Source organism: Xenopus tropicalis, chromosome 9 (assembly GCF_000004195.4).
Source record: "Xenopus tropicalis strain Nigerian chromosome 9, UCB_Xtro_10.0, whole genome shotgun sequence".
In the NCBI taxonomy this organism is placed as follows: domain Eukaryota; kingdom Metazoa; phylum Chordata; class Amphibia; order Anura; family Pipidae; genus Xenopus; species Xenopus tropicalis.
In genome coordinates this window covers 3,027,303-3,036,552 of record NC_030685.2, presented here as the reverse complement: position 1 = coordinate 3,036,552, position 9,250 = coordinate 3,027,303, and the positions used below count along the sequence as shown (strand labels likewise).

Genomic DNA, 9,250 nt, shown 5'->3' with positions numbered 1-9,250 from the left:
CGAGTTATTGTGGTCTGCCAAAAACAGGATTAGGTCATCCGCATATAACGCTATTTTTTCCTCAATTTGTCCCACTTGTAAGCCTCTGATTGCTGGGTCCATGCGAATTGCGATGGCCAGCAGTTCAATAACCAGCGCAAAGAGCAGGGGGGACATCGGACATCCCTGTCTAGTTCCGTTATGCAGTTTTATTTTATCTGACAATGTAGTGTTTACCCGGATCCGAGCATTGGGCTTTTTGTACAGTAGTTGAATCCATGTAATATAGTTAGGGCCGAACCCGAATTTTACCAGTATTGCCCAGAGGAAGTCCCAGTTAACTGTATCGAACGCTTTGGTTATATCGAGGGATGCCAGAAGTCCCCCCCCGCATCTGCTTTGCGTTCTGTACATGCGTGAATACCCTTCTTAGGTTTATGGATGTTGTTTTGTGTGGCATAAATCCACTTTGGTCAATGTGTATCAGTTCCGGGATAAATTTGAGGAGTCTGTTAGCTAACACTTTTGCCAAGATTTTTGCGTCTGTATTAATTAATGAGATTGGCCGGTAGGAGTCACAGTTTGTTGGGTCCTTGCCCTGTTTGAGGATTAGGGTTATAATTGCACCGTAGAACGTGTCTGGGAGAGAGTGGGTATCTAGTGCTTCGTTAAATATTTTTGTTAGTGGGGGGGTGACTTGTTTTTCTAAGAGCTTGTACCAAGCTGCAGGTAAGCCGTCTGGCCCAGGAGTTTTGTTGGTTGGTAGTCCGCTAATAACTGCTTCGATTTCTTGTGGGGTGATAGGGGATTCCATAGACTGTCTTTGCTGTCTGCTTAGCTTTGGGTTAGGGATGTTGTCTAGGTATTCCTTCATGCTGTTTTGTGTTGCTGTGTTTTTTTGTGTGTATATTTCTTTGAAATGTGCTGCAAATATACTGGCTATTTCTTGTGGACACTGATTGCATCTTTATATGCAATTCAGTATTTACAGAGGAGAGGAGGTCTATGTACAATAGAATGTATCCATAGGACAATCCTTAGACCAATCCCGTCCAGCTGAAGACTCCGGGGCCTGATGGACACAGATGATGCTAAGACAGGTGCCCCATAATGCTCCTCCCACGGCACTGGCTCCCCATTGGGAACTGAGGGACCTCATTTCATGCTTAGTTTCCAGACACTGGAATAAATCTCCCCCTCCCACCAACAGATAATATTCTGGGTTTTATTGAACAAGAAGGGACATATTCCAAGGGGTACGAGCCCTCCAGGGTATCACTATATTTTGTTTTTATTAAAATGTTTTGTTATTATTAAAATGTATTTATAAAGCAGCAACAGCAGCACTGTACAATAAATGGCTTTATACATTGTACATACAGAATTACATACAAAGCATTATATACAAAGCACCTCTTCACCAAAGAGGTGAAGAGGGCTCTGCCCAAAAGAGCCAAAAAATTGTTACCCGCGACAAAAGAGTAGCCACGCAACAAAAGAATAGCCGCAGGCGACAAAAGAATAGCCGCAGGCGACAAAAGAATAGCCACGCGACAAAAGAATAACCGCGGGCGACAAAAGAATAGCCACGCGACAAAAGAATAACCGCGGGCGACAAAAGAATAGCCACGGGCGACAAAAGAATAACCGCGGGCGAAATTTTTTTTGATGTGCGACATTTTCGCCGTGACTCTTGAATTTTTCGGCAAAGCGAAATGGGACAGATTCACTCATCACTACCTACAATCTAAAAGGGATTGAGACACACAAGGTGAAGGAATGGGCAAGATCAGAAGTCAGCGCTGTAGCATAGAGTATTTAGAAGAACACTGCAGTTATAATAAACTAAATGAGGGGAAGCTTCTCTAAATAAATGAGTTTTAGAGACCTTTGAAGGCAGAGAGATTGGGTGAAAGACCATAGGAGAGAATTCCAGAGAAGGGGGGCAGCCCTTGCAAAGTCTTGAATGCGAGTGTGTGAGGGGGGAATGAGAGAGGAGTTGGGGAGCAGTAGGGGGGTAACAAGCGGGTTGGTTGGTATCTAGCGATAAGTTAAGGGATGTAGGTGGGGCAGCTAGTGGACTCTTACATGGCAGAGAAGCAGTAGCTGAGGTGTATGAACCTGGCAGTATTATAATTGTAATTATTGTCTGGAGAGGGGAAAGGAGGGAAAGGCCAATAAATCGAGAGCTACATTAGTCCATAATGATATAATCAGATAAAGATAAAATCTGCGCATTACTGTGTATCGGCCGATACCATTGGGGGCTACGGTGGGAGTCACTTTGTACGACTGGTGCCTGTAACTATTTCATGTTCAGAAGTTCAGTAGTTTTTTGGGCTTTATCCTACAATATCAGGCTGAATGTGAGTTTTAGATCGTTGCATTTAAAGGAGACATATTGGATAAATGGGAAACCCTAACCCTGTAGGCAATTATGAATAATATCCGGTGCTGGTTTCCCTTTGGGCTAAACATTAACCCTATCTGTAACATGGCCCCTTTATTGGTGGGCGTGTCCTAACGGTCCCTGCCAGAAGCACAGTAGGAGGGGGAGAGCCAATCACAGCCCTGCACTCACACAAGCAGACTAAAATCTGAGCGTGTGTGTCCGGCTTTAGTGTTTAAATTAAGGAACACACAGCATTTTGTTTTGGGCTTTTTTTCAGGCAAAATACACTGTAGTCAATGGGTGTTTTTCCACCGTGCTTCTTTCCAAAAGCATTGCAGTCAATGGTCATTTTGAACCACTTTGGAATCAGTGGGTGTTTTTTCCTCTAACATCTGGTTGTGCCCATATTTGAGCTAAACCAAGTTTCTAATGCAAGGGGGAAATGAATGAAGATGAAAGGGGGCAGCCTTGTCACGTCCCATTTATAATAATTCAAAAGTCGTCTTGGTTGAGAGTAACAGGGGAATTTAGTAAAGCTTGGAATATTGAGTTCTGGGTTCCCTCTTGGGTCCAAAATTAATTTCATCCATATCTATTAGATCTCAATAAGCTTAGAAAGAAGCGTCATATCTGCTTTGATAAGAGATAATAGCGGTCTATAGCCGCTGGGGTTTTCTGTGTTTATATTGGGTTCAGTAATAGGGCGATATGGGCTCCTAGGGATCGCTGCTTTAACCGGGACCCCACAGTTCCTTATGATACTGTATTGGGAAGCCTTCTGGCCCCGGGCTTCTACCAGCAGGGGAACATTTTATTGCTCCCAAAAGTTCTTCATGGGCATTTGGGGTTCCTAACTGTTTTCGCTGGACAACAGTCAGATTTGCCACATTAGTGCCACCTGGAACCCTATATTTCTTCTACAGAAAGCTTTATCAGGGGGCCGAGGGGTGGGAGGCCCAGTCCGACCCTGTACTTGCAGCACAAAGTGCTCTTTCCACTTCCGTGTGTATCTGTATCCGGTGTAGCCCAGTCCTGCCTGCCTCCCATCTACACTCAAGTGCCGCTCTGCCCAATGTGCTCTGACATTTCTGGGAAATTATACTGGTCTTGCTCTATGTTTTTTTTTCCTTCTCTAACAATAACATTGCCATCAAGCAGTATTTTTACTGGCCAGTCTGGCAACACTATGGCTCACAGTTAAGGATCTGAATTCTCTGAAAAGCAATCTGTGAATTTTCCCTCTGTCCCTAACTCTGTGTCCCGCCCTTGTGCTCACTGATCCAATCATTCTTCTCCGCTGCTCTCTGTCCCGCCCATATTCCCCTCCCAGCCAATGAGTGAGTGTCCCAGCTCCTCAGTTCCCTCCCTCACAGCTACAGGCAGCAGAGCAGTGTGGGAAAGAGGTGAGTAAGGGAGCGGGGCTGCACTAATGGTGGCACTAAAGGAGCAGTGTTACCTTGTTGTTCCCAACACATGAGCTGATTCCCAGGGACACTTTGCTACTGAGTCAGTGCAGTTTCTGTGGCAGCTCCAAGCCCAACCCACCCACCATAAGTGAATTCCTCTCCCATTTGGTACCAAGGCCCCCCTGCAGCCTGAGGGGAAGCACTGAGGGGCCCATTCTTGGCAGGAAAGGGAAAGTGTTGATTGGCAGACATTGCATCATTAGAGGGAAGTTTAACAGGGGATTGTGGGATTGGTAGTTCAGCCCATGGCTAGACTAGTTATTCTATTCCCTGCTTGGAATTGTTTTGGGGGATATTGCTGGGAATAATCCCCTATAGAAATGTGTAAGTGCTTAATTCAACTTCCAGGCCCCTCCCTCCCACAAGGAGCCAATGGGAATGTGGGAGGAAGCGAGTGACCCAGTGATGGGGAAGAAGGATAAAAATGAGGAGCGGAAGGAGAGAATCCTGAATCTCACACTGGAGATTATCTATCTGCTGACTGGAGAGGTGAGGGGGGCACTGTGAGTGGCACAGTGAGAAGAGACTGTCTGTCTGTACAAAGGGGGTCTCTCTGCTGCGTTACACACTCATCATTCTCTCTCCCTCTCAATACATAGGGCTACGTCATCCCTAAGAAGAAGAGCCCAACTGTGGGTTTGGGGGCCCTGCATGCCCCTGGCTCCGTCATACAGAAGGAAAATGACAAGAAGATCCTGGAACTCATCTCCAACATCATCCAGCTGCTGACTGGAGAGGTGGGTGCGGCCCCCCAATCCCCCCTTATTGTTTAGTAACAGTGTATGATAATCCCTTTCTCTGGCTGGGGGATGACTGTAACATTGTGTGTGCCAGGTTGCCATAAGGTGTGAGGATGTTTCCATCTATTTTTCCTTGGAGGAGTGGGAGTATATAAAAGGAAACAAGGCCCTTTACAGGGAAGGGATAAAGGAGGAGGAGGAGGAGCCCCAGCAGCTCCGCCCACTGGGTGAGTAATGGTTTCTATCATATACAGAGCATAGAATCTATACAGATGTCTATTAAGAGGGACATGTATGTCAAACTGAGCATCTATTTAGGCTATGTAGAACATGTAGAACATACAAAGTCCTTGTAGAAAAATTGGCCTCAGTAATAAACACCCCTAGGAAAGTACTAGAGCCAATTTAACCCTTGGGCTCACTACCTCCTGGCATGCCGATCAAAGTAGCTAAAAAAAAAAACACACAATGGTAACACCAGGTTGATAGCTAGAAGCCGCCACACCATCTATTGGTCCCCCTTGTGGCTCTTCTAGTGACATCATTTCCTGGGTTCTAAATTATTTAACTATCGTCAAATAAATATCGATATTTTATTTTAAACAGAGGAGCTGGAATAAAAAAACCAATTTTGAATCTGTGAGCTATAAATATCATGGGAAACCCAAGAATATTAATAAACTATGCAAAATTCTCGAAGAACTTCCATCAGATTGAACATTTAGGGGGTGATTTATCAAAGTTCAAGTTAGATTTTTTTTTGCGATTCAAGTTTTGGTTTAAAAACTTGAATGTCTGATATTTATAAATGCACTTTTGTACGATATTTGGTGCGAGTATAACGGATCGGCGAGACAACCAGTATCGCAGGAGCAGCGGATATCGGTTGTCTCGTCGTGCGGGTTAAAAGATCGAAGGCGCCAGAGAAAAATCTGCATTTAGGGCTGAACTGTCAGGTGGAAGAAGAATCCCTATCGTTTCTACCTCCATATTTGACTATTCAGCCCTGAACGTCAATGGAGGGAACGAACGACCAATGGTCACAGGAAAGATAGTTATTGTAAAGTGTATGGGCACCTTTACTGTATTGTGTTCATCTATTGGCTCACTTACCTTCATGCTTTAGGCCACACCCCCAGTGCTGTATTGTCCCCTTGGGCAGATTATCTCCTTGTCTCCTGTACCTAATTTGTTTTTCCTTTTTCTTCTTTCTCAAAGTTATTTACCAGATGCTTTAATTACCCATGTGCTCATCATATAACTTATCATACAAAATCTTTTCTTTTTAAAGCTGATAAATCTGTGATAAACCATAAATATTAATCTCTATTCTTCTCTCTGCCAGAGGGTGAATATGAAGATAAGAGAGAGATTCCAGCTGATCTGGGGGAATGTTATAATAATGAGCCAAGCAAGATTGGGGCTGAAGGAGCAGATTTTGGTGCTGACGGAAATCTCACAAACCCTGAAATTTCTCCAGCGGAACAGCTCCCACCGGCCAATGGGATTAAAGAGGAGGCGGCTTCATGGGAAGGGGAAAACCAATCAGATTGCAGCATTAATCCCCTTACAGAACAGATGCAGGGAACAGACACGCCTACTCCTATCATGGGGTGCAGCCTGAATAACAGCTCAGCAGGGGATTATATATCAGATGATATAAAAGAGGAGGCGGCTTCACTTGAAGGGGGGAACCAATCAGATTGCAGCATTAATCCCCTTACAGAACAGATACAGGGAACAGACACACCTACTCCTATCATGGGGTGCAGCCTGAATAACAGCTCGGCAGATAATTATATATCAGATGATATAAAAGAGGAGGCGGCTTCACTTGAAGGGGGAAACCAATCAGATTGCAGCATTAATCCCCTTACAGAACAGATACAGGGAACAGACACACCTACTCCTATCATGGGGCGGAGCCTGAATAACAGCTCGGCAACTAACTATGTGTTGTTTTTCATTAAAGAGGAACCCGCCTTGTCTGAGAAAGAACACAATCATGCAGATCAGATACAAGGAACAGATACGTCGGCTCTCATGGGGTGGAGCCAGGATAACAACAAAATAATCAAAGAGGAACCGGCATCATGGGAAGGGGGAAACCAATCAAACTGCAGCATTAATCAACTTGCAGAACAGATACAGGGAACAAATATGACAGCTCCTATCATGGAAAGCAGCCTGAATAACGACCTCTTACAAATTATGAATAACATAAATGATGAAAATGCTAAAACGTCAGCACAGGAATCTCAAGAAACAAAACAAATCCTTTATAAGAAATATCGCTGCAATCAGTGCGATAAACATTTTCTTCAAAAAAGAGACCTTGATAGACATCAAAACACCCATACGGAAGAGAAACACTTTTCTCATCACAGATCTCTATATAATCATCTTGCAGGTAGGAAACAGTTTCCTTGTACGGAGTGTGGGAAATGTTTTGCCAGATCATCAGAACTTACTGTCCATCGAAGAACCCACACAGGGGAGAAACCCTATTCTTGTTCTGTGTGTGGGAAGTGTTTTGTCAGATCATCAGAACTTACTGTCCATCGAAGAACCCACACAGGGGAGAAACCATATTCTTGTTCCGAATGTGGGAAATGTTTTGTCAGATCATCAGAACTTACCGTCCATCGAAGAAGCCACACAGGAGAGAAACCATTTTCTTGTTCCGAGTGTGGGAAATGTTTTGTCAGATCATCAGAACTTACTGTCCATCGACGATCTCACACAGGGGAGAAACCTTATTGTTGTTCTGAGTGTGGGAAATGTTTTACCAGATCATCAGAACATACTCTCCATCGACGAACCCACACAGGGGAGAAACCATTTTCTTGTTCTGAGTGTGGGAAATGTTTTGCCAGATCATCAGAATTTACTGTCCATCGACGAACCCACACTGGAAAGAAACCTTTTTCTTGTTCTAAATGTTGGAAATGTTTTACCAGCTCATCAGATCTTACTGCCCATGGACGAACCCATGCGGAAGAGAAACCTTTTTGTTGTTCTGAATGTGGAAAATGCTTTAAACAACATTCGGATCTAAAGAGACACCACAGAACTCACACAGGGGAAAAACCTTTTTCCTGTTCTGAATGTGGGAAATGTTTTGCCACTTCATCAGAACTTACTCTCCATCGACGAACCCACACAGGGGAGAAACCATTTTCTTGTTCTGAATGTGGGAAATGTTATATTAGTTCGTCAGAACTTACTGTCCATCGACGAACCCACACAGGGGAGAAACCTTTTTCTTGTTCTGAATGTGGAAAATCTTTTACCAGCTCATCAGATCTTACTGTCCATAGACGAACCCATGCGGAAGAGAAACCTTTTTCTTGTTCTGAATGTGGGAAATGCTTTAAACACCATTCGGATCTAAAGAGACACCACAGAACCCACACAGGGGAGAAACTTTTTTCCTGTTCTGAATGTGGGAAATGTTTTACCAGCTCATCAGATCTTACTGCCCATGGACAAACCCATGCAGAAGAGAAACCTTTTTCTTGTTCTGAATGTGGGAAATGCTTTAAACAACAATCGGATCTAAAGAGACACCACAGAACTCACACAGGGGAAAAACCTTTTGCCTGTTCTGAATGTGGGAAATGTTTTGCAAATCGATTTCACCTCACTGATCATCACAGAATTCACACAGGAGAGAAACCATTTTCTTGTTCTGAATGTGGAAAATGTTTTGCTCGTATGGCTAATCTAAAGATGCATTTTCAGAGGCACGCAGAAGGAAAACCATAAGTTTGTTCTCAGTGGGTGAAATGTTTTCTAAATCAGGCATCAGGCAAGCATTTCAGTATATTTACAGAGAAAAGGAACAACTTCATTTACAATAGAATGTAGCCATAGGACAATCCTTAAACCAATCCCGTCCAGCCGAAGGCTCCGGGGCCTGATGGACACAGGTGAATGCTAGACAGGTTCCCATAATGCTCTTCCCACGGCACTGGCTCCCCATTGGGAACTGAGGGACCTCATTTCATCCTTAGTGGGAATAATAATTTGTCAGTGTAATCAATGTGTTTCAGTAAAGTCAGTGACAAATTAAAAATTCATATTATATTTAAAAATGGCCCCTTTATTGGAGCTCCCAATCAAGTTTTTGTAGAAATTTTCAATAAATCAGCCCGAAACAAACACAACACAGTTTTATGCATTATTTGAGCCTGGATCCATTTCCACCTACGGGTGGGCGATATCGGGGAGCGTGTAGGCTAATTCGATCGTTTGGCTCTGGGGCTATTGGCCGCAATGGGGCAGTCGGTTCGGGGACCGCATCAACAAGCCGATGCAGCCCCCGATCCGACTAGATTTTTTAACCTGCCCGATTGAGATCTGCCGATTCCAGGCCAGATATCGGTCAGGCAGGCCCGTCGTTAGTGCCCATACACGGGCCGATTAGCTGCTGAATCAGTCTAAGGGACCCATATCGGCAGCTACAAACGGCCCATGTATGGGGACCTTAAAGGAGACATATCCTTTAAAAATGAATAATGTACCAGTGAATTATACCCCTCTAAATACAGAAGGATTGTGCTTAAATAAGTTGTATTTCAGACTTATTTATTGAGAAATTCCCCCCAAACCCCACTAGCCCCGCCCATCTGTGCCACTTCCTGCTGGCTGAATTCTCTGGATGAGCTGGG

The 9,250-nt window shown here is 44.1% G+C and overlaps 1 protein-coding gene across 1 annotated transcript; it reads left to right on the top strand.

Annotated features, from left to right (window-relative positions):
* The first annotated feature begins 4,242 nt into the window (after nt 1-4,242).
* Nucleotides 4,243-8,726, top strand: LOC116407550 (oocyte zinc finger protein XlCOF7.1-like). The gene is made up of 4 exons (XM_031892992.1): nt 4,243-4,326; nt 4,437-4,574; nt 4,672-4,804; nt 6,058-8,726. Exons 1-4 carry the CDS (start codon nt 4,243-4,245, stop codon nt 8,343-8,345), a joined length of 2,643 nt encoding a protein of 880 aa, XP_031748852.1. The 3' UTR covers nt 8,346-8,726.
* The last annotated feature ends 524 nt before the right edge of the window (nt 8,727-9,250 follow it).